Consider the following 25,302-nt stretch of genomic DNA (forward strand, 5'->3'; position numbering starts at 1 on the left):
TATATATATATATATGTATATATGTGTATATATGTATACATATATATATATATGTATATATATATGTATATATATATGTATGTATATATATAAATATATGTATATATATATATGTGTATGTGTATATATATATATATATATATAAATATATGTATATATATGTGTATGTATATATATATATATGTGTGTATATATATGTATATGTATGTATAAATATATGTATGTATATATGTATATATATATGTATATATATATGTATATATATATGTGTATATATATATATATATGTGTATATATATGTATGTATATATATGTATATATATATATGTGTATATATATATATATATGTGTATATATATGTATGTATATATATGTATATATATATATGTGTATATATATATATATATATATATGTCGGGCGGAGTTCTCTGTAGACCTGCCTGGCTGCTTGGCTATTCTCAGTGGAGACATAGAAGGCAGGAGAGGAGAACTAGAAGTCCTCCTGGCGTCCATGAAAAGAAACTTGGAAAATACCTATTAATATGTGTAAATTAAGATAATGCGCAAAATATATGCTTTTCCTGTGCGTCCTCTCCGCATGTCTCAGGGCTCGGGCACGGTCCCAAAGCAGCGGGTCTAAGACGCAGTTACTGATAATCACTGATAAAAGTTAATGAGTGACATACAATTTCAGAGTACTTTTAGCATGTTTATCTTCCAAAAATACATTCCTGCTGCTTCCTGCCGCTAAGTTCCTTTCCCGTCTTAGCTTGACACGCCTAGTGAGAGGGCGGTATGAGCGTGTGTTCATGACAACTACCCTCACGCTGAAGACAAAGTTACCGTGTGGTTATCTCAAGGACATGGCGTTTGCGAAGTCGTTGAAAACCCGGATATTGAGGACCTCCCTAATTGTCATGGGTATGTTACTTTCTTTTGTCCTTTGGGAAACTACCTTAAACAGGCAGTCATCGCCTGACCTCAAAATACCACAGGAGTTCTCTGTAGACCTGCCTGGCTGCTTGGCTATTATCAGTGGAGACACAGAAGGCAGGAGAGGAGAACTAGAAGTCCTCCTGGCGTCCAGGAAAAGAAGAAGTATTTTATCTGAGGACTTCTACCTCAATGTGACAAAGGACTGTCCAGCTTACATTGAAAAGAGAGGTTTCATTACAGCACCGCTCAGTGAGGAGGAAGATCATTTTCCCATCGCCTACTCCATGGTGATCCATGAGAAGATTGAGATGTTTGAGCGACTCCTTCGAGCTGTTTACACTCCTCAGAACATCTACTGTGTGCATGTGGACCAGAAATCCTCTAAAGGATTCCAAAAGGCTGTGGAGGCAATTATTTCCTGCTTTCCTAACGTGTTTGTAGCCAGTGGATTAGAAAGCGTGGTCTATGCCTCGTGGTCCAGAGTGCAGGCAGATTTGAACTGCATGAAGGATCTGCTGAATTCACGGATCCAGTGGAAATACTTGCTGAACACCTGTGGGACCGACTTCCCCATCAAAAGCAACGCAGAAATGGTTCAGACGCTGAAGGCCCTCAATGGGAGGAACAGCATGGAGTCGGAGGTGACCGACGACTATAAGAAAGTCCGTTGGCTGTATCATTACAACGTGACTAATACTGTGGTCAAGACCGATGTGAAGAAGAGTCCCCCGCCCATCAGCAGCCCGATGTTCAAAGGAAGCGCTTACTTTGTGGTCAGCAGAGCCTTTGTGGAACATGTGCTGCGGGACAGAGAGGTTCAGCAACTTCTGGAGTGGGAGAGGGACACATACAGCCCTGATGAGCACTTGTGGGCCACTCTGCAGCGAATGCCCTCCGTGCCCGGATCAGTGCCCACCAACATCAAGTACGATGTGTCAGACATGCAAGCCCTCGCTCGAGCGGTGAAGTGGAGCAGTCTAGAAGGAGATGTGAAAAAAGGAGCCCCGTACCCCCCCTGCATGGGTGCACACAGACGAGCGGTCTGTGTGTACGGAGCTGGTGACCTGCCCTGGCTCCTGAGACAATATCAACTCTTTGCAAATAAGTTTGATCCTGATGTTGATGATATTGCTATTAGATGCATTGAGGCAGCTCTGCGTTTGAAGGCTTCAGGCCATGACCAACTGTAAACATGGATATGAAAACATTTTGTATATATTAATATGAAGATACTGTGATGCGATCGTCTAGAACAGGAGTATAAAACTAAAATGTTCAGAGGTACAGTTGGAGAAATGTTCTAGAAGCAAAGGTCCAGAAGATCATATTGTGACTATTCAGTTTGATTATAGAGTTGTTTCAACATCTGTACGTAATCAATAGACAACTGATTAAAAAACTCTTTGAAAAGAAGATCATATATGTATGACTGTAAATATAAATAACCACATTAAAAAATAGGGCTGCATTTCAAAAAAAGAGAAAATGAATGAAATGTGAAAATTGTAGATGTTCAAATAAAGTGCTTCAAGAAAAGCTTAAATTTCCCCTTTCCTGTTTCACATTTGGACTCGAGAGTCTCATCAAATATATAATAATACATCTAAACAAAAAGTTTTATAGAATCAATATCAATATATCAATATGTATGTATACTAATATATATATATATATTGTAAGTCGCTTTGGATAATATATATTTATTATATGATAGTCATGATATTTATATTGTATATTTTCAATAGTTACAATATGGTAGGTATTCATTAATACACTGACTTGTTTGAATACGATGTCCTTATTATGTTAAACTGTTGGTTGGAAGAAATGTTAAATATTTAACGTTAACTGCGAAGTAAAAATTTGTGTTTGATACCTTTTTTTGCATTGAATCATGGGATGTTGACTGAAACTGATTGGGTGGCCCTACCACCTATTGTGCCTCGTAATAGCGTTTCACATCGGCACGTTAATTAAGTGGTATGGGTTCTAAGTACATGAGACAGACTGGTTTAGTGCTCAAGTGGGAAGTATGAACAGAAACGAGTGCGCCCATTCTGGATCAAATGCTCAACTTTTGCTGCCCACTTTACTCTTTTTGGTGAACGACATTAGTTCCTTATTTTTCTCACCCGACACTTTCGCTCGTTTTCTCCGTTTTTTTTCAAATTTTGCTATATTTTTCTTCCTACCGTCTTTTTATTTGTAATTTGCTGCAATCTCTCTATTTTGTGCACTGTTGATTATCCTGCATGCAGAAACTCGATTGGTCGAGTAGTATCACGTGGGGTGGTTTAACTCGAATGCAATTGGTCTGTGCTTTAAACCATTACCGTAAAGACTACCAAAGCTGCGCAGGTTGAAAGGTGCCGCGTCGGGTTTCTGTTTTAGCTTCAGGTCCGGATGGGACGGCCTCTGGCTCCGGGCCGCGGTCCGCCAGTTAGTGACCTCTGATAGTATATGTTTTTTATTATTGTCAAAATATGTTATGGATCTTCCTAATAATAATCAGTTACTTACTGTATGTTGTGTGCCATCTAGTGGACGGTCAGTGGAAGAAATGTTTAACGCAAAACACAAAATGAAATACATGACTTAATACTTGAAATAATTATTTAAATCTTTTAAGATGTACTTAGTGTTTGGCCACTCAAAGAAACGGGAGAAGGAGGGATGAAGGGTGACCGGCGAGAACGATACATGCAAGAGTGCTCAATAAAAATTGTTAAACTGAAATAATCTGTGTCGCTGCTTTCTACTCCGAGACTCACGGGGTAACACAGGACACGTTACAAGCAACATCCTATTAAGTCAATTATTGGATATAGGTGTTGTAAAAACTGCAATAGTGTTTCACATTAGTCAGTACTACTTAAACGACAGAAAGTCTGTGCTCTTTCACATAGAGGCACTAACAGGGAACAAAGATGATAGTCAACCTGACGTGATTTACTTGCAAAACTGGACAGGTTTTTCTTCATTATGGGTAACAAAGCTTTCTAACTGACGACACACTGATACCCCCCCTTAAGTATTGTTGTTGGTGTTGAAGAAATTTTCTAACAAAAGTATGCAAGTTTTGTTCCCGTCTTAACTTGACACGCCTAGTGAGAGGGCGGTATGAGCGTTTGTTCATGACATGACATTATGTTCTTTACAAGTGTATGTTAACTTTTGACCACAACTGTGTGTGTGTGTATATATATACATATATATATATATATACATATATATACATGTGTATATATATATATATATATATATATATATATATATATATGTATATATATATACACCGATGTGTGTCTATGTGTGTCTATATTTTCCTGTGCGTCCTCTCCGCATGTCTCAGGGCTCTGGCACGGTCCCAAAGCAGCGGGTCTAAGACGCAGTTACTGATAATCACTGATAAAAGTTAATGAGTGACATACAATTTCAGAGTACTTTTAGCATGTTTATTTTCCAACAATACATTCCTGCTGCCAAGTTGAGGACCTTTGAGTAGCCTTGATGCATGACTTGTATGTGTGTCAACTCTGTCTACTGTATATCCAGTTTTATGATTTTACGCGGTGTTGAGGAAGAAATTTTCTAACAAAAGTATGCAAGTTCCTTCCCCGTCTTAGCTTGACACGCCTAGTGAGAGGGCGGTATGAGCGTGTGTTCATGACAACTACCCTCACACTGTAACCCACACTGAAGACAAAGTTACCGTGTGGTTATCTCAAGGACATGGCGTTTGCGAGGTCGTTGAAAACCCGGATGTTGAGGACCTCCTCACTAATTGTCATCGGTATGTTACTTTCTTTTGTCCTTTGGGAAACTACCTTAAACAGGCAGTCATCGCCTGACCTCAAAATACCACAGGAGTTCTCTGTAGACCTGCCTGGCTGCTTGGCCATTATCAGTGGAGACACAGAAGGCAAGAGAGGAGAACTAGAAGTCCTCCTGGCGTCCAGGAAAAGAAGAAGTATTTTATCTGAGGACTTCTACCTCAATGTGACAAAGGACTGTCCAGCTTACATTGAAAAGAGAGGTTTCATTACAGCACCGCTCAGTGAGGAGGAAGATCATTTTCCCATCGCCTACTCCATGGTGATCCATGAGAAGATTGAGATGTTTGAGCGACTCCTTCGAGCTGTTTACACTCCTCAGAACATCTACTGTGTGCATGTGGACCAGAAATCCTCTAAAGGATTCCAAAAGGCTGTGGAGGCAATTATTTCCTGCTTTCCTAACGTGTTTGTAGCCAGTAGATTAGAAAGCGTGGTCTATGCCTCCTGGTCCAGAGTGCAGGCAGATTTGAACTGCATGAAGGATCTGCTGAATTCACGGATCCAGTGGAAATACTTGCTGAACACCTGTGGGACCGACTTCCCCATCAAAAGCAACGCAGAAATGGTTCAGACGCTGAAGGCCCTCAACGGGAGGAACAGCATGGAGTCGGAGGTGACCAACGACTACAAGAACGTCCGTTGGCTGTATCATTACAACGTGACTAATACTGTGGTCAAGACCGATGTGAAGAAGAGTCCCCCGCCCATCGGCAGCCCGATGTTCAAAGGAAGCGCTTACTTTGTGGTCAGCAGAGCCTTTGTGGAACATGTGCTGCAGGACAGAGAGGTTCAGCAACTTCTGGAGTGGGAGAGGGACACATACAGCCCTGATGAGCACTTGTGGGCCACTCTGCAGCGAATGCCCTCCGTGCCCGGATCAGTGCCCACCAACATCAAGTACGATGTCTCAGACATGCAAGCCCTCGCTCGAGCGGTGAAGTGGAGCAGTCTAGAAGGAGATGTGAAAAAAGGAGCCCCGTACCCCCCCTGCATGGGTGCACACAGACGAGCGGTCTGCGTGTACGGAGCTGGTGACCTGCCCTGGCTCCTGAGACAATATCAACTCTTTGCAAATAAGTTTGATCCTGATGTTGATGATATTGCTATTAGATGCATTGAGTCAGTTCTGCGTTTGAAGGCTTCAGGCCATGACCAACTGTAAACATGGATATGAAAACATTTTGTATATATTTTTATATAATATATACAGTAATCCCTCGTTTATCGCGGCGGTTACGTTCCGAAAATGACCCGCGATAAGTGAAATCCGCGAAATAGAAAACTTTTTTTTTTTTTACAATTAGCAACTATTACATGTATACAAATACAGTGACTTGCGTGTAGGCCGTTTCACTGCTCTTCAGACTGGGCCGCTGCATCCTGACTGCGCTCTGCAGTGTTCTCTTCCTCTGAAGCCCGCGGTGCAGGTGTGTTTGTTCGGGAGAAGAACATAGTGATAGGCAGCTGTTGTCGCTCTTTTTTCTTCTTTGCAAAAAGATCCTTGTACACCGACATGCCACCATCGATTACGTTGGAGAACTGTAATGAACGGCTCGGGAGTGAGTTTTTAGCGAATCAGAATGCAGAGCACAATGCACCAAAAAAAAAAAAATGCAATATGAAAATCCGCGAAATAGCAAATCCGCGATAAGTGAACCGCGAAGTGGCGAGGGATCACTGTAAATACTGTAAAGCTATCATCTAGAAAATGTCTTGCTCAGAATTTCCTATAAAAATGATTTTAATGGAATCTGTGTTTGGTCACCACACAAATGATACCTCTGTTGTTACCCCGGCATAGATGGAATGAAAGATACAAAACAATGAGGTGGATCAATGGGTTTACTTGAAGAAAATGTTAAATTAAGACCTACATCTTTGCTTCAGATTGTTGCTAAGGGGAAAAATTTCCCAAGGCAAGATTTTGATTGAGAACATCAGAAGTGAACATTGAAAAAAGGTGTTATGAAAACGTGTTCTATGAAATGATAGTGAATGAGTCAGACACCTACAATGTATTATACAAATCAGAGCAACCATAAAAATATATTAATTTCTCTCCATTGACACCCTTTGAGTATAAATACATATTTAAATGTAATAAAGCAGAACATGCAGCAACCGCCTTAAATAACGTGCAGATACACCAGTAACACCCAGAAGATAAGTATGACATATTTTGGCAGTAAATATAAAATAAAAAATATAGATTAAAAATGTTTCAGACAGCATGTGGGAAAAATTCTAAAGATCGATCTGTAAAAAGTTCCACGGTGTGACGGGCAGCATAGTTTCAAAAAAGGCACTTTGATGATGTAGAGTCGCGGCGGTCCGAAGCGTTCTCCTTGAGCGTGGCCTGATGCGGACGGTCACTCTGGAACAGCGGCAGCTGCGATCTCCACTTTGCCGTGCATGCTCTGGTCAATTCTGCAGACAAATTCAACAGTCATCAGACCTCTGTGTGCCAGGGGTCGCATGTCTTCTATTATAGCTGACACTGCCCACAAACCCACTTTACACAGAATCACACCGTGAAATGTAGCCATTGCACTTGTACTGTTAAAAAGGGAACTACTTTCTAGACTTACCAGACTTGTGCTTTCAGCAAACACATGAATGCCTCGTTTTGTCCATGCCTTTTCTACTGAATGGAATTTAAATGCTTACTTCTTACTTCTGTTGACCAATGCAATAGTGTATGCTATAAATCCCTGTTAGGGCACAGACTGCTCACTCTGCAAATAGTGGTACACTAAGAAAATGTATACACAAAAGCATTACACTGATATGTGAACAAACCGTTCATTCTATACAAGTGCAACCGTTGTGCAAGGTTGGTCATTACAGCCTGAGACAGCTCCGTGGCAATGTGTGAGGCTTTAGTGCACCGGTTCTTAACTTAAGAAGAACCACCGTGCAACGCATTACACAACCAGACAGTGATTCAGTTAATACGTGTTGTTTTAATATGACACAATATCTCTGCAAACGAATAATCCTCACGCTACCTATCCGTACCGAGCAGAACGGTTCTGTGTGCTTGAGCAAGGTTGACAAAAGGTTTGGGGCAGTAATTAAAACATCAGCAGGGAGTGGGTGTGCAGTGAGTCATGCGGAGAGCGTGTTTGGTGAGGGTGAGCTACTGAGGGGAGCCTTGTGAGGGCATGACAGCGGTGCAACCACGAAGCCACAGTGACTAAGACCAGCTGCTCCCTCGTAGTCCCGCCCCCAATCTGTCGTACAAACGCAAACAAACTTACCCAACATCAACCACAAGGCCTGTGTTTATGAAAGACACATGCAAGTTACTGCTACACAATGCCCCGACTTCAATACCAGAGAGAAGAAAGGAAATCATTTACCTTTAAAAACTATTCTGACTTTATTGACATAAATAAATTATTCAGCATCCCAGTGGAAACAAGTGCCTTGTGTTGAAGGATGGGCTTCAAAGTGCATACTGATAGCTGATGTTATTTGGAGGCAATACATTTAACAAGAAATGATTTTAAAAATGAACATCACATAATGGGCTGAGAAAAAGGATGTAGCTGGTTAAACAAATCACCAGGCCATCTACTTTTGGGGAAACCAATCAAACAGCTCGTCAGTCTGCTTCTACGGGAAATCTACAGTGAGAGAGATGTGGGATGTTGGGCAAGCTAGTTGTTGGGTTTGGCCGAAAGGGAAGAGCAATTTATCCTGGGACACAACGAGGTGCATTGGTGCGTTTCTGAGAGCCAACGGATCATTTCGTTGTTAGTTTTGTGAAGGAATGCCGAGTTGGACCCTGGGTGCAAGTGCATATACCTTTTACGGCTTTTCCTATTTTTTTCGTCGTCAAACCTTAAGAGGGGGCAGGGAAATGGAGTTAAGGAGAGGAGAATTACACAGCCAACAGCAACCGGACATCCAAAAGAGCAAAAAACATTTGATAAGATTCGATACATTTCTGACTTCCCTGAATCCCTCATGGACAGAAGACCGGCGGGTTAAGCCACATCCAGCATAAACACAGCACGAGCAATTTCTCAGCATGTGCGCTATAGTTATGCATATCAGTACAGGTTAACAGTTGTTGAAACGCTGTAATACTCTCCAAATTAGCATTTTACACATGCTTTTTTGTTGCATATGGATCTCTTCGTTCATGGGCAGAAAGTGCCCATGATTTGTGAAAATGATTAAGTCCTGTCCGGTAATATTGGGGCTTCGAACGAAGCTGAATGGTACTAAATTTGAGGCGAGTCAGACTCATAGCCATTGACACACAGCCTCGCAGGAGAAGCCGACTGTTGGTGAAACAACACTTACTGATGAAACGTAACCAATACTTAACAGACGAGTCAGAGCTGACGCTGCGTATGCACAACACTGCTAGATGTTGAGAACCAAATAAAGGAAAAACAGGGAGGCGCGCCAAAGGGTCTACATTTGTTTCAAAATCGATTCATTATGTTTGGACAAAGTTGAGATGAAGCCTGTAGGAAGAGGAAGAGCTGGAAGGGGATCTCAGCAGATTCATTCATTTACTAATTCTGGAGAGCAGCCATGTATTGTTCCACTGCACAGCAGTCAAATCCGGAATTTCAGATGGAAACAAAAACAGTTTTGCTCCTACCTTCAACCAAGAACCAGTCTGATCGAATATGTAAAAATACAACACAGGAGTTCTTACTACATGAACACCTTTTCATCACTCAGGTATTAAAAACCAGAGTGTTTTCTGATTTTCAGCTTTGGATTTATTAGCTTAATACTAATTTTAACCGTTGTCTTAAATATTGCTGATACGTTTGAGTGGAGCGTACTTACTGTTTGATGCAATCTGGTATGGAAACGTACTCCATCGGAACCAGTTCTCCAAGGTCTGTCAAGCTGAACACATACTGGATTTTCTGACTAAATTTAGAACTGTGAAAAGAAGGAAGAAAGTGGAATGTTAACCTGGAGAAGATCTTCATTTCCTTAAAATGAGCCTTAAACATTAGTTACCTTATGAAAGGCTTTGTGAGTGCCAGCAGCGTGCGAATAAACCAAGAAGGATGGACGATTATCAAAGACTTTAAGTTCTTCCGCAACCTGTACAGAAAGAGCGAGGGAAGCCGTCATTACAATCATATCATATGTAACTTCATTACATATGATGATGACACTGCTGTTCTTGAGTTCTGCATATTTACTAAAAAGAAAAAAAAGAACCCACCTCCTGTCAATCTGCTGATAACATTTTCGGAGCCAGCCAACCGTTGGCATCTTTTTCCGAGAGGTTGCCCCATTCAAATACACAATCATATAGTTCTCAGCGACCAAAAGCTCCAGCGTGCCAATGACATACCTGCAGGACACGGGAAACTTTTATTAGCACTGGTCCTAAAATGTTGTCTCAAAAACAATAGGAGGACACCAAATAAACACTTACTTGAATAAGTTGTCCATGATGTATTTATAATTCGGTTTATTGCTTTCGGGCATGAAGCACACAGCGAACACAATTATAGCATTCAGACCGTCTCCATAGTAACCTACAGTGAAAAGTCAAAACATGAAAAATTGATGTTCCACGATCCAAACCGTATTTCTTTCACAATTTTGGAATGAACACAGAGCGACCTACTCATGTAAAACACAAATGTACCACAGCTTGTTCCTCAAAGAACGGCAAAATACTTTAAGTTATTGCATTTATGTTTTTGCCTATTTTTACACAATGTAATGCAACCGACCTCCGTGGCTGATGACCCTCTTGTAAGGCTCGATGGCCTTCATGTCCACGCGGTGTTCCTGGTCCCCGATGCGAAACACCCTCCAGCGCCGGCCCTCCTCCCTCTCCTCCGAGGCGGAGTACTCCTGCACCGACGCCACGCCCTTCTGAAGCAGCTCTGTGGCTTTCGGCTTAGGGAGATCATCTAAAAGGAGGAGGAAGCATTTTGAACGCACAGCTGGGACGCTACACCGCCCGGATGTGATGGATGTCTAATGTGATCAAATCAGATCCACTGTGATCAAATCCTTCATCAAATGATTAAATGAATCGCTAATTTATAATTGAACTTTCAAAAGACATGCATTTGAATCAATGGATATGCACATTGCTGTTTTTTTTATACTTTTAACTTTAGAATCTGAGTGGCATGCTTTCTCTTTGAATCAACACCAACAAAGAGTCCCTTTCACTTGAGGTCAGAATTTACAGTTACCTGATACAGTTTCCTGTGGGGAAACCCTGCTAATGTTCCCCGCATGAGAAATAAAGTCAAGCAAACACTGCTGAGAGCACTTCTGTTAATCTTATGTAGGGTGTATAGGCAGCAGCATGACCTGCACAAATGATCACATATCAGGGCATGTCAAGTAGAATGAGATGAAGGCCAAATTCACTGGGCGCACATGTTTTATGCTTTAATGTAACTTCCTGAGATTGCGTCATCATGTAAAATATGAGACACTGAAACACTAGTAATCAAACTGCCCATGTTACCAAATGTTGACATTGCAGAATTGATTATTTCTTCAAAACGCAAGAAAATTTCGAAGAAGGAAAAAAATAACATGCATAATGAATAGTTTAAAGTGCATTCAACTGAAAATGAAGTGTGTAAAAGACAAAATCTCCCCATGATTTGTTCAAACAACTCAAGACAGAATATAATGTGGACAATAGGAGTTGATTGACGTATGGTTGGCAGAACAAAATGGGGGCTGTCCAGGAGACCTTACCACGAGGTAGAGAGAGAAACCTGTTGCTGGCCTGCAGCCTGTTTCCAGGCTGAGAACGGAAACAACTCTTCCATGTGAAAAAGAGGAAGGCAGTGAGGAAACACAGAAACAACAAAGCACATTAACTGCGCTCTAGGCAATCCGCTTCCCATTCAAACCTGCACAATCAAGGACAGCAGATACAGGTAGATCCTGAGAAGAAGAATGTTCTCATGGCTAAATTACACATCGCTGGAGTGTTCTTGCATCAGTACCGAAACATCATCGCGTGATATAAAGTGCTTACCTTCCCACTCAAACTCATTGCTATTGTCCGATGGTGTGTCAATGTCATCGAGGTCCAGCTCTGTACTTTCATCCAGCTCGTCAGAGAGAAGAGAACCTTCGCTGTGGTCGAGTGTGAGACTGATATCGGGGGCTGCGAGCTTCTTCTTCGCCTTCTTGCCGTGTCCCTTTGCATAGTCTGGGGTAGATGGAAAATGGTCTTTTGGGGCGGCCCCGATTTGTCAGGTTTATTATAATACAATTCTGTAGATCCCACAGAGCTACAATTCAGTCTGAAAAACCAAGTGGTATCTTCTGGTATCTGGTATCAGTGTTAGTCGCATCGGTACCAAATCCCCTCTGTGTTACTTTACTCTGGGGAAAACACTGTCTGAGAGGATATTGCGATAAAAGAATATTTAGAAAGATAAAAGTCCCCCATAAACATTTTTGCTGAAAAAGAAAGCGGCAGCAGGATTTCGGTGACTTTCTCAACACACGGGCATGCGGGTTGTGACTGAGACTTGAAAAGACGTGTTATTCAATATTGTAAAGTAGGTATCTTTTCAATGTCCCGTTTTCATTACCAGGGTCTATTTCTTCAGAAGCTCCTGCAAAAAGTTCATCTTCAAGCTCCTCTTCCTCGGGTAGAGGCCTAAAAAAACACAGCAGGGGATCATGCCTTCAGAAAGATGATATTTCTTGTGACTTTCAATGGACAACATAATAGAACCATGACATATACGGGATTTACAACATTACGAGTGATTGGCAGTACCGTGGAAAGTCCTCATCTTGCCACTCTTCCTTCAGTTCAACTCCCTCCAGTCTTAGGCGAGCTTCTGACGTGGCGACTGACTCTTGACGCTCTAGGCTGTAAATGGGAATTCAAAATGGTTATGCCATCTTGTTTAGTGGTTTCTAATTGTGAAAAGGCCTTCTTGTATTACAAACATATTATGATCAAGGGCAGAGGAAGCACAGATCATCTGTGACGAACCCGAACACATAACTAGTTGTCCAACGCCAGCTGCTTGTGATTTGTACAGTCCTCAAAGGATTATGGGTAAACATCAAAACGGAAGTCAATGGCTTTCTGTTTTTCAAAAACTAAGTGAGTGTATGTTAATGGTGACTGATTAAACATTCGAATAAAATGAATACACTTGAACACAGTTGCACAAAACCACCGTTTTTTTTGTTTTGTTGAACTCTACAAACAAACAACGGAGGGTGGGGATATCCATGTCCTGAATAGCAAAGAGAACGTTGAGAAAACGTAACAAACACTGGAACAATTGTAGCAGGAGATTGCGTGCCATGTGTTATCAGCCGAAACCAATACAGCATTTTAGGATGAGCAGCATTACAGCCGGTCAACGAAAACCCTGTTTATGTGTGTGTGCTTCTTCACCATCACAACAGGCTTCCAAGCGGAGGTGGGATATGCTTGCTGCCTATTGTCCTATGAACCTGACACTCTGTTTCTTTATAGACGGGGGCTTCGCGATGCTGTGCTGATCAATATATAGTTTGCGGTCCTGCAGAGTCGTTCCGCAGGCCCTGAAAGTTCCAGTTTGCGACCTGCCAGTGGCCAAATAATCAGATCGCTGGCTTTCTAAAAAGCTTACAAGCTTACGTTGGGGGCTTAGTTTACAAACCATAAGGCCGCTTACTAATAAGTTCGTGGTATCTGTATCTCTGCTGTACTGAGCTCTCTTTGATACACTAATAACATACAAAACTGCATTTTGCGCTTCCAGACGCAAAAACATGCTGGGCATTTGGCACTTAACATTTCAGAAAGTTTAGCTGTTTGCTCACGCATGCGTGCAAATCCCCACATTACATTAGAAATCCACTGAGAGGGGACGAAAGTTGAATGAAAGTTTTAAAACTACTCTCAGCATCCAGTGGGGGGTTATTTTAAGCAGCACATCCGAATTTTAGGTTTGAACCCAGAGGTGTTTTATTTTATGTCACCACAGACATTGTTTACTATCCCCTAAAAAAGGCCGCAGAGAATGCCCAGCACAACATAATGTTAGAAATAACCCTTCCTGGAGCTTATAGCTCCAGGCTTTTGTTAACATTTTGCCAGAGAAGTGTTGACGTTGCTTTACCAGAACTTCTCCTGTTGTTTTTGTGGGTACAACAGCTCGATGTTCTGACTATTACTGAAGAGCCTCATTCGGGGAGCGTGAAACAAATTCGGCCATGTGGACAAACATCAAACAGTAAGTTACATGTACGGGTACAGACCTTCCGATGGGCCCGGGAGGTGATCGTGGCTGGGGGAGGCTGACCGGGGAAGAGCTCCTTGCTCCCCGCCGCCGCTGCTGCTGCTGCTCGTGGTCCGGACTCGTCCTTTCCTGTGGCGCACCTCTGGTTTCGCTTAGAACCTCTTCGCCATTTTCAACCGCGGAAGCGGCGCTATTCCCCAATTCGTCCGACTGCCCGGCATCGCCTTCTCCTGACACCCCAGAAGACGAGCGACTAGACGTCCGTCCGGTACCCGGCCCCCCGTCAGTCCCCCCGGGTGTGACTGGATCTGGGCTCCTTTTGTTCAAATCCACGCCGCTGACACCCTTCAGCACCGCTTCGCTCTCGAGCACATCCGATGCCATGGTGGTCGCCTCAGCGTCCGACGATGACACGTTAAAACGCCGGCTTGTTGCTTGACTCAACGTTGAATAAGTCAAGATACACAACTTCTTAGAAAGCTGTTAGCTAGCGTGCTAAGCCCTCGGTCGCAGTGTACCGCTGGCCAGGAGGAGTGTTATTGTTGTTGTTGACAGTTAACTTAAGTAACGCCAACAGCATCCGCATACAGCAAATAGTGTTAAATGTCACACAGGGTGCACGGATAGCCACCTTCTTCTAAATGCGTCACGTTGTGGGGACTCAGGAGACACAAAAGATTTGCTAGCTCTGCATGTGCAACAGCGCGCAGGGATCCTGCTTATGAATTTCCTCCCTTGCTTCCTTCCTTCAAGTCAGGGGCTTCTCCTGCGGACGTTACGTTAGACACGCTAGCGTAAGTTTTATGCTACAGTTAGTTAGCTGACTGATTTAGCCACAGCGAAAGACAAGCTAATGTTGTCCACTTAATACCGAAAGTTACTTTATACAATCGAGCCGGTTGTCGACTACGACATGAGACATGGACGAACGATACATGGTTATGTGAAGCATAACGACGGTATCCGCTGTTCGCACTAGCCGGGTCCAGCGACAACTTCCGTTGTGCTTTGTGGCAGCGCTAGCGTGAACAAATGCTAGCTAACCAGAGCTAAGCTAGCGGCGGTGAGGTAATGCTAGCCAACCGGAGCTAGCCTAGCGACGGTGAGCTAATGCTAGCTAACCGGAGCTAACCTAGCGGCGGCGAGCTAATGCTAGCCGACCGGAACTAACTTAGCGGCGGTGAGCTAATGCTAGCCAACCGGAGCTAACCTAGCGACGGTGAGCGTGCTGCTGTTGTGTTTACTGTCGGTTCGTATCTGGACTTTCTACCTCCACCAATCAAGTGCAAAAAAAAAAATCAAGCTAATTTTACATTTCTTTTATTAAAATGAATAATTAAGTTAATTTCCTCATCTTACATTATTCAATTTGAGTTAGATTCGTATGTAAAGTTAGACATAATATTACCAAGGACCATATCTGTGGTCCTTGCTTGAACTGTAGGTGTCAGTCATGTGCTTTACATTCCAGACTTGGATTTTCCTTTAACCTCTTTGGAAACAGTGATTTCCCTCAAATCGTCTAAAGACTTTCTATCTGTAAAAAATCTGTTACATTTTGATATCACAAATATTGTCTATTTTGTATTTACTGTAAATTGTTAAAAATGATGTTATTACAAAATACAAAAAAATGTTGACCGGTCAACACCCTGCTCATTTTTGATATATATATATATATATATATATATATTTACAGTATTTTGAAATATATGCCACCTCACTCAAACCGCTGTTGTGTAATAGCCCGCTTTCATCGAAAAGTTGAAATACCCTTTAACGATTTCTCTGAATTGGGCGAGGTGTCACTTTGTTATCAGCCTAAAAACAAAGTGACACCTTTACATTCTAACTATCATATCAGAGTGCAACTGCAGAAGGTAATAGCAGACACATTAAAACAAATACAAATCCTAAACAGTTAATACATATACATAGGGTGTCATTTTGTCTCAATTTCTTTGCGTCACTATATTACGTGAATGCAATGAATGAAAGTTTTGCTTTGATGTCTGGTGATAGAAATGCAATGTGGTAAAATGATGGTTATGGTGGTTATTCATGAATAGGAGGTCACATGCTACTTTTATATTTCAGGAATCTTTCAGCTCATGCTAAGGGATTATCAGAATTAAGTGATTATTATATTATTATTATTATTATTATAATAACACTATATATTCTTCTCTTAGGTAATGTTAGTTTGAATGAACATGCAGCAGTACAACACATTGTCAGTAATAACAACATCATCACATTAGAATATTGTTTGGTTTATTAAACTGGGTCAAAATCAGATTTTTCATCAAAAGCAGTTTTCCAACCTCGGTGACATTCAGTAATATTTTCCACTAGGTGGAGGCAGATACTTATATACATTTTGCAGTCTCTGGGACGCCTTTATTGATTTAAGATCCACCATAGCTCAAACTCTCTTGAAGAGCAAACTTCAAAGAGTCAGAGTCGGAAACGCAATGAGGAACGATATGCCATTTGTAATTAAATAAAAACATGTTACGTTTCCAGATAACTCCCAATGTATCTGAATTTAGCAATGACATATTGATAGCTGTATTATAAAATTAATATCGCAAAATTTTAACTCCCAGGCCTGTTTTTTTCAATTGATAATTTGGGAAGGTAAAAGATATGTCATTCTATTTAATTTGATGAGCTTTAACTCATTTTAAAAGTAAAAGGAGTCAAATGCGCTATCATTTCTCTTTTTTCGGTATAATACCTTTTACCTCATGGTTAAAAAAAACAAAAAAGAAAAGCCATCTATAGATCAGACATAATGACGCTGCCTGGTTAATACCTCCTCTGTGTGCAGCGGATCATTCAGTGTAATTTCTAATTAACACGTTGCTATTTACTCTGTTGGATCATTAGGCCTCATCACAAAAGGATAATCCAGTCAAATTGAGAGTTTATGCTTCCTTTCCACCATGGTGCTGTTTGCTAAGGAATCGTGTTGTAATTATCTAACAAATTAAGACAAACGTTGTTTAGCCAAGATAATGTATTGAGCCAGGCTATAGCATTAATATAGCTTTAATACGTATAACACAGACGGAAAGCTGAGGTTCCTCCTCCATTCATTTTACCACTGTGCTCAAATGTAACAGCAGGAATAACAGTGGGATTTTTATTAAGCGTACCTCTTGTCTTAATAAACTACATTTTTCGAATTGTATGAATTGATATGGGATATTAAGAAATGACAATAAGAACCGTAGTTTGTTGTTTTAGCTAAATTCCAATCAGCATACGACCAAAAAGCCCGTGCAAATAACCTTAGTGCAAGAACTATTTGAAGGTTTTTTCCCCATTGTTCAATACGGTAAACCTACGTGATCAATACAAGGAAGCGTCAAGAAAGCCGCTTCTGTCGTTGGCACATCTTGACTGTTGCCAGCTAGTGGGTTTAAACAATAAAGTACCATTGTCTGATGCCTCCTTTAAATGTAACACAAGCTTTCCACATCTCAACACAGATGCTGTGGCAGCCCCTCTTCCCATGATGAAAGGAGGGATGAATGTTGGGATCAGAGATGGAAGCTGTAACCTATTTGTGAAGCAGAATCATTAGGAGGGTTCTCCAACCAATTTCCATAAGTGGGATAGCGGGATGTATTTAGGCTACTCGAAGTATATCACTAATGAGAAAAGACAAAAAGGATTCATGTGCATGTTTTATGCAATCTCTTTCTGGGTGTAGATGAATAATTATTTATGATTGCAAAGCCTAAAAGGGAGGCAAAAAGATAGCAACTGCAAAGAGACTAGTAAAAAATTTAAAGAGGAAGTTAAATGAATATTTAAGGCAAGATGAAATATTTAATGGAAACAAATGAGCAAAACATTTAAAACGGCACGATAAATAGTACTGAGTGCCATTTAAAATGACCCTCTTAATTGTGCTATTTGCTGCAGTAGCCATGAGGTCTCGTTCATACTCAAAATGGGGCAAACTGAAGACCGATAATTGTTTTTCAACATGCCACTCATTATATCAGGACATTGTGTCTAACCCAGGGCTGACCTCATGGCTGAGAAATATTAGCCTTTGATTCTGTGGCGTTTTATATTGATGCCACAAGGCAGAAACATTTTGGATTTTATTGACCTTCAAGTTGAGGTTCAGGTTGCAAAAAGACATGTGACAAAAGTAAATTCTCAAGCGGCATTCAGCGTCAGGTTTTATGATAACATTAGTGTTTCACTGTGTGAACCTCACAGTACATTCTGTGACATTTCACCCACCGACATAAAAAATAAATAAAACAATCTGGAGTATCCACCAGCTTAGTTCATTTGTTTTCCAAATGCGAAAATGATTAAATCAGCAAACAAATAATTATTCAAGTCAATGAGAACAATTATCTCAAAGACGCCTCTGAGACTTGGATGTGCATACTGAATTGATTAATTATCCTGCTAAAGATAATTGAGTGGAGCTAGATCTTTGACTGCTTCCTTTCGACATACTCTCGCCTCCATCCTGATGTTGAATAATTTAATTTCCAACATCAATTACAATATGTGGTCATCATGATCACTTCTTTGTGTTCACAAAAATTGCCATGGTATGATGTGAGACACTCAAATAGCTCTATTTTAAATCGGCAGTCTTTGCATTACTCTACATTATTCCCGATCACTAGGAGAAGCAATCTAAAAAGCTCTGAAAGTAATTGGAAATGAAGGGATGTTCATCACTTAAAACTTCACGGACCCTCATTTTACAATATTTTTCTAATCGTTATTGAATTGCCTCTTTAAGATGCAGCCGAGTTTCTTCTGTTCAAGTTCAACTTTGCCATGGCCGCCGTGTCACGACCCGACTACCCCCTGGGCTGACTATTGCTCACCTCTGAGCCGGACGGAGACCATTGCCTCTGTGAATGATGGCGTGGCAGCCCGAGCCCAACGGCTTAATTTCCCAGCTCAACTCAGCAGACGCACGCCATCACATCCTGTCAACAATTCAGTGGCTCCAGCACAAAGATGAGCTCCCTCAATCAGCTCCGTCTGTCTCCACCGCGCTGAAGGGCCATCAGTCATCGGTAGGTGGGACGGGAGCCCTTCCATATTCACTCGTGATTGACACCGTTTAGATGATTCAGTCAGAATCACAGGGCTCTTTCTTTCCTCCGTGCACCACTGTGCTGTTTTCTGATTAGGGGGAAGTTCATGAAATATATATCTTTGTATTGGTATATTCAACTCCATAGAATGGCTCTTTTCACACTGAGCAAATATTGGTCCGATTTAATGGCGAGATGAATTAAGGCGTTGACATTTTAATCAGAGCGAACATAAGAAGCCAATTGTCACTGTCAGACCAGCTGAAGGTCATTTCAGCTGTTAAGGATCTGCTTGCCTTAGTGTTTAATAGTTACATCCAATGACTCGTTTACATGCGAGATCAGCTTGATATTTTATGTATAAGCACATATTCTGTTCAAGGCCTTTTATTCTATTAACCTGTCCCGTCTTTATTGGATCGTTTCTAAGATAATTCCCACATGGCTTAGCCTTTGATAAATATGCTTTTAGGTCTGTCTAATTAATGCATTCCGCTGTGGTTTTCTTCACTTGTCACCCACTCTTTAACCTCACAGCAAAGGAACAGACTTTTCCTACTCAAATTAAAGGTCCTGGGAGACGTTGTACATGTGTGAGCTAATGATGTAGTGTGCGCTGTGCAACCTGATATCTTATCTTGAGGGCCTTGTTGAAATGTTTTTAGTAGAAATGAAATGTATGACCTCACTATGGAGTGTGGATATATTCCAAGCAAATATGCTTCACTCTACTGTGTCTATTCAGATTTGTTTCACTTTGATTGTTTGGTGAATTCAAAGTCTGAATAGTTGATTATAATTGATTGCGGGACAAACAAAATATTTAGCTGCATGATATTTGCTGAAAAAAAATGGTTATAAAGTAATTAGGCTACGCTCCTCGTCGGCACAGACCAACAAAGACATGGCCGGTGTCGAGACGGCGTTTTCTGAAGGGACGCAGGAGGATAGGCCTCCACCAGCCAAGTCTACCCTTTTCCAAATTAATTAAACCACTTCAGCATTTCTAGATGTCCTACTCAATTCTTCTTTTTCACTGCCAGCATAAATGTAGTTTCCAGCCACGCGGCCGAGGGACCATGCATATGTGTAATAAATGGGGTAAGGTGGTGATCAGCGTGGATGCTCCATTTAAAGTTGCTTAATGAGGGAAAGCTTACACAAAATAGTTGTATAAGGACTGCACCATATTATATTTTGAGGACAAACCACGCTATTCATTGTCCTTAAACTATGCGAGACACTCCAATGTCTGATTTACACAGCCGTCACCTGTTAATGTGAAGTGTTACAATTTGGCTTTACGGGGGAAAATGGCACTTAAAAATTAAAAAGTCACTAGTTGATTTGTTGTCCCTTTCTATGGTAACAAGACCCAGGGTGCCTGGTGCTAAAGCACAGTCTTTACAGACAGTAAACATGGTCTTTGTACACAGCCAGAGCAAAGGTTGTTAGGGAGGAACAGCTCAGGTCCTTGGGTGGTCAGTGAGCCCTGAATTCACTAACAGATAAAACATGAAAATGAGTGTTTATTTTACTTTTATTCAGATCATAATCTGTATTCGAGCCCCGTCGGACTGCAGATGTGAGATGTGATTAATTGTTACCTCCATTTGCCTCTTGGGGCCACTAACATTTGCAAAATAAGTATCAAGTATTGTGTCACCATAGAATAATGGCTAAATGGGATTGAACGTTTTCTGTCCACAGAGGTGTAAAATAACATTAGAAGAGGGTTGCTCATAAAATAAGAATAAAACAGGAGCCTTTTTCTCTGTTTACCCTGCTGTATGATATCTTGAGATTAGGCATAACCTATTTTTACATTCAGATTTGCAGAATAGCTACTTTGTAGCTCTGTACTCTGTTTAGTATTTAGATCATGTTAATTGTTCCTGTTAAAATTATTTGTATTATCATATACATCAAGGTAGAGCGCTATCGATACAATAACAGGACATTTTCCATTACATCAGGTTCAGTCAGGACACAACTCGGCAAAGAGTTATTGTGTTATTTAGGCAAAATAGCAGTTTGACACTTCACTGAGCTCTCAAACTCAGTGAAGTTCATTGTCAAAACGCCGAGAATCTTTCAAAATCAAAGATTGATCAAGCCCTCAGCCAACATGAAACTCTTTGAAGCATCCATTTTATGTGGTGTGTCTGAAAAGCCTAACGGGAACTGTCAGTGCATCTCACATCCAGTCAGTGATGAGAAAAAGCAAAACTTATAATTACTCACTCTGTCACTTTTTCATGATGAATGTTTAAGTTACCATTCGCACAAAACAATAAATATTGTGCAGAAAAGCTGCTATTTTCCCTAATCTAGCTGCAAGGCCTCTAAAGAATTCATTCACCATTACAGCCAAACAGTGTAACTACAAAAATACTTTTCCTTGTATTTTTAAAAAGATGAAATATTTTCGGTGCTATGTAATTCTCCTCGCTGTATTTCGAGAGATACTGACCTAAAAAGGTTGATCAAAGACTGTTGGAACTCTACAGCCTGCAGCAACCAATAAATTGGTCCATTCGATGTTTTGCACTGACAAATTATTCTCCAGAGTACTAACATTCTTGGTAGCAACTCAATTAGCAAGAGACAGATGTAGCGAGAATTCACATTTATGTTTCATAGACCTTTCAATATTTTATTATTTCAGTGCATGTTAGCACGGACCCTTTTATGTCGCAGAAATGATAACTATTTGCTAATTCTCAGATAAAGTGATAGTTGTTTTGGTGCATATTCAGATTTGTGGGTGAAACGACGCTGTATAAATCCCCCCAGGCTGCTCTACTCTGTTGGAACGGCCCCGAGCGTCCATATGCTTAAAAGCGGCTGCTAAAAGCCAATATTTCTTATCATCGCTGAGGGGAGACCGTTCCCTCTCTCCGCCAATGTAAAGAGACATTTTGACAAAGGAAAGTGGGAAAAAAAATCCTACCTTGGAGAAGAATATATTATTAATTAAACCTTTGTGAAGTTTAATTACTCAAACTTTGAGTCAAGTTGATTTCAGTCTATCTTTTGGCATGATAGTTGTCTGCTCAAAATACATCCTCATCTTTGCCATTCAGAGCAAACAGTCGATAAAGAATGACCTGATTCTTTTCTTCTTTTGTTTTTAATGATCCAACTCCAGTCTGTTATCTAGAATAGATAGTGGTGAAAGTACACTGAAAACACTGTCTGTTTCTTCAAAAGAAACAATGATTTGCCATCTACCTGCTTTGCACAGGGGAATATAGAGGGCCATTAATATGCATGGGTCCCACTTGTCTGTGTTTGGGGGTCTGATATTAACCCTCAGAAACACTGGTGACCTTTTGCACCAAACCATATGGATAACAGTGAGCGATCCCCCTGCTGTTCAAGCATCATTTACCTCAGAAAGACACAAAAAATGAGGTTTGCAACACAACTCAATGAAGATGGCTACATGCATTAAACAATTCGTGGACTAGAAGGAATTTACATTACATGCACGACTGTTCGTATGGAACATTGTCTGCAGCTCTTCTAAAGAGTGGACTTCAATTCTTCACTGTATTGTGTGTGTATGCGTCCGTGTCTGTGTGTATTTACAAAACATCAACATTATAAATACATGATTTTACTCCTCTAATGGAAATCACACATTAGGTATTACCACCTTATGTCACACAAACCGAATCCAGTGAGTGATGTCGTAATGCTAATCCAGCTCTACGGATACAAGTAATGCATTTTACTAAACATGCTGAGCCTCTGCAAATGGCAGCAGCAACAAAACACACGGTGTGCTTTTTGTTATGCAAATATGAAATAGAGCCAGACCATAATAACAGCTTTACTGTCTCACTGTACATCGTCCCAGAACATCTTAGACTACCAGCCGGCATAATTAACTGCCGATGAAATGTTCCCTCGAGTCTGTCTTCTGCTTTATTAACAAAGTAATGCAGTCATTTTTAATTGGCCGTTTCATTGTAAACCAAATTAGATAAAATGACATGTGCACATTTCTGAAGAACAGACAGTCTATTGTTCTTTACCTTTTGTATGTCCGTGGACCAGTTATATTTACCTCAACAAATGTTTTTTTATTTCTGTTATTCATCAAGTTTAAGTGTATGCATGTCTATAAATGTATATCAGGAAATATATTGGCATCCGTGACTCCACCACTTATTATTGTTTGCTGGTCTGTGACAGTTTTATTTCACATAGATGCAAGTTTAGTACAATTCGTATACAAACATATATATATATATTAGTGTTTTAGAACTATCATGGCATTATTCAATGCAGTAACAGTTTCTTCATTCAGAGGGTCGTTCAAAACATGATGTCGGGATGTAGAAAAATAGTTTTAGCTCTCATCACAGTTTGAGATGGACTTGAAAGCATATAGAGTGTAGATCAACGTGAAAGTTTATAAAACCGAGAGCAGAAGGCGCCCTTTGTGGCTCCAGGTGAACATTGATTGCAGCGTGGCTTAAAAGAAGACAACCAGAGGGTTGATGAGCAGTTGCGAGGACATCAATCCCTTCCGTCTCCTAATGAAGACATAGTAGAGTATTTGGTAAGTGAGCCCGTCTCTTTGGCTGCCTGGGATTCCAGAGACCCGTGTTGCACTGAGCAGCGGCGAGGCGCCGGCGGAGAACCACCCGGATGGCTGTCCCTAACCACAGACCTCTCCCAGAATGGATCATTACCACCGTGCCAAAGATGGATGGCTACTTTCTGCTCGACTCGTCGGCCGCCAGTGCAGGAGCAGGGCGGCTCTCCTCGGGTCCCTTGGCCTGCCTGCTGACCTGCTCCTGGGTCTTAGTTAACATTCAAGAGGCCCTGACCTGAAAAGCGGGCTTGGCAGCAGAACCAAGGTCCCACCCTCCCCAAAGAAATTAGAGCTGGTAATCTTTCAGGAACAACTCGCTAACCCTCCCAGACCACGTAAACGCAACAGACGCAGCGCATCGCCCCCGTTTCCGTCCTGCAAAGCCCCTCTGTGACGTCTCCAATTGATGAGTATTTGACAGCTCGGAGGTGACAAATGATGACTACAGCTAAAAGAAGGTTACATTTAAACACAGCACAGGTCAATGGGGCAGATGGCTGAATACTAAATCATTGTCAGGGAAACTAATGATACAACATTATAAGACAACAGGGCAGGAGGGGAAGATGAAGTGCAGGATGTCATGCTGGTACTATAATCAACCAATGTCTATTTTAACGGCACATTCATCTTGATTTTGCATAGACATTCACATATTCTAGTCAGGGAATGGAAACACAGGAATCATATACAAAACAGCAATTTATGCAGGTGGATCGTTTTTGTGTGGCATGAGAATATAACAACGCAGTTCCAGGCTGAAGTTATTTTAGCTGGACATATAATCAACCTTTTCATGTCGCTTTTCCTGTCGATACTATCGGGACTGTTGCTGTTCCCCACTAATTAAGTCCCAAAATAGACTTTGTAAAGGATTAGAAACCAATATTTAATTCGTCGTGTCTCAGATCTGTTGCACCTGCTGCAGCAATTTCGAAAACACACAGGAAGTGCGAATAACAAACACAGAAAGAGCCTGGGAACCAAAGCACGAGTTGTGGCATCTTGACAAGTCTTTAAGTAATTCTTACAAGAATAAACACCCCAAGGCTCACTTGCTTCATTGCTTAAGTCAAAACAGAGAGTACATACAGCCACTAGGCTGCCACGGAAATCAGATAAGTAGTGCCCACTCTTTTGATGGGGAGATTATATGAATGGTCACCACTGAGAAAGACGGAAAGTGACTTCAAATTGGGAAAGCATACATGTGTATTTTAAATTTATTACAGGGATTGTCATCTTTACATTCACAATTTTGTTTACATGCTATGAACACACACCAAAAATGACATTTTATCTATCATTTTCTTTTTTTTTTTTTCCAAGGAAAAGACGATGTGGCGGCTAATAACCATTAGTACAACCTAGCTGGAGGTTATGTGGACATGGAGTGTCCAAGATCTCAAGGACGGACCCACACTCCCAGATTAAACAACATTCACTCTCTGTCAAATGCCCAGCTCCCAAAACTGCCAAGCCGGAGGAAAATGAGCCCCCCACACGACCCTCGCTGTGGATGACAGGATGAAGCGCAAGATGGTTGTGCCTGGAGGAGACTCGGGATAACGAAATAATCTTTAATCTCTGTCCCTTCCAGGCAC

General features: G+C 41.1%; 3 protein-coding genes across 4 annotated transcripts; 2 read left to right on the forward strand and 1 right to left on the reverse strand.

The window, feature by feature from the left end:
* Positions 1–783: 783 nt before the first annotated feature.
* LOC144383742 (beta-1,3-galactosyl-O-glycosyl-glycoprotein beta-1,6-N-acetylglucosaminyltransferase 3-like) lies at positions 784–2,472 on the forward strand. Its single transcript, XM_078082815.1, has one exon. It carries the CDS (start codon positions 810–812, stop codon positions 2,124–2,126), a length of 1,317 nt encoding a protein of 438 aa, XP_077938941.1. The 5' UTR covers positions 784–809; the 3' UTR covers positions 2,127–2,472.
* A 1,914-nt stretch (positions 2,473–4,386) lies between these two features.
* Positions 4,387–6,883, forward strand: LOC120809842 (beta-1,3-galactosyl-O-glycosyl-glycoprotein beta-1,6-N-acetylglucosaminyltransferase 3). Its single transcript, XM_040163955.2, has one exon. It carries the CDS (start codon positions 4,669–4,671, stop codon positions 5,932–5,934), a length of 1,266 nt encoding a protein of 421 aa, XP_040019889.2. The 5' UTR covers positions 4,387–4,668; the 3' UTR covers positions 5,935–6,883.
* On the reverse strand, positions 6,601–16,538 carry bnip2 (BCL2 interacting protein 2). 2 transcript variants are annotated; one of them, XM_040163185.2, is made up of 11 exons: positions 14,019–16,538; positions 12,535–12,630; positions 12,344–12,411; positions 11,779–11,955; positions 10,499–10,681; positions 10,195–10,297; positions 9,979–10,110; positions 9,768–9,854; positions 9,588–9,686; positions 8,583–8,618; positions 6,601–7,199 (listed from the first exon to the last, which is right to left on the reverse strand). In XM_040163185.2, the coding sequence occupies exons 1-11, from the start codon at positions 14,381–14,383 to the stop codon at positions 7,142–7,144; spliced, it is 1,404 nt and encodes a 467-aa protein (XP_040019119.1). In that variant the 5' UTR covers positions 14,384–16,538; the 3' UTR covers positions 6,601–7,141. The 2 variants fall into 2 exon arrangements, with proteins under 2 accessions (XP_040019119.1, XP_040019121.1); XM_040163187.2 differs by lacking the exon at positions 8,583–8,618.
* Between the last annotated feature and the right edge of the window lie 8,764 nt (positions 16,539–25,302).

Source organism: Gasterosteus aculeatus, chromosome X, assembly GCF_964276395.1.
Source record: "Gasterosteus aculeatus chromosome X, fGasAcu3.hap1.1, whole genome shotgun sequence".
Taxonomy (NCBI): Eukaryota; Metazoa; Chordata; class Actinopteri; order Perciformes; family Gasterosteidae; genus Gasterosteus; species Gasterosteus aculeatus.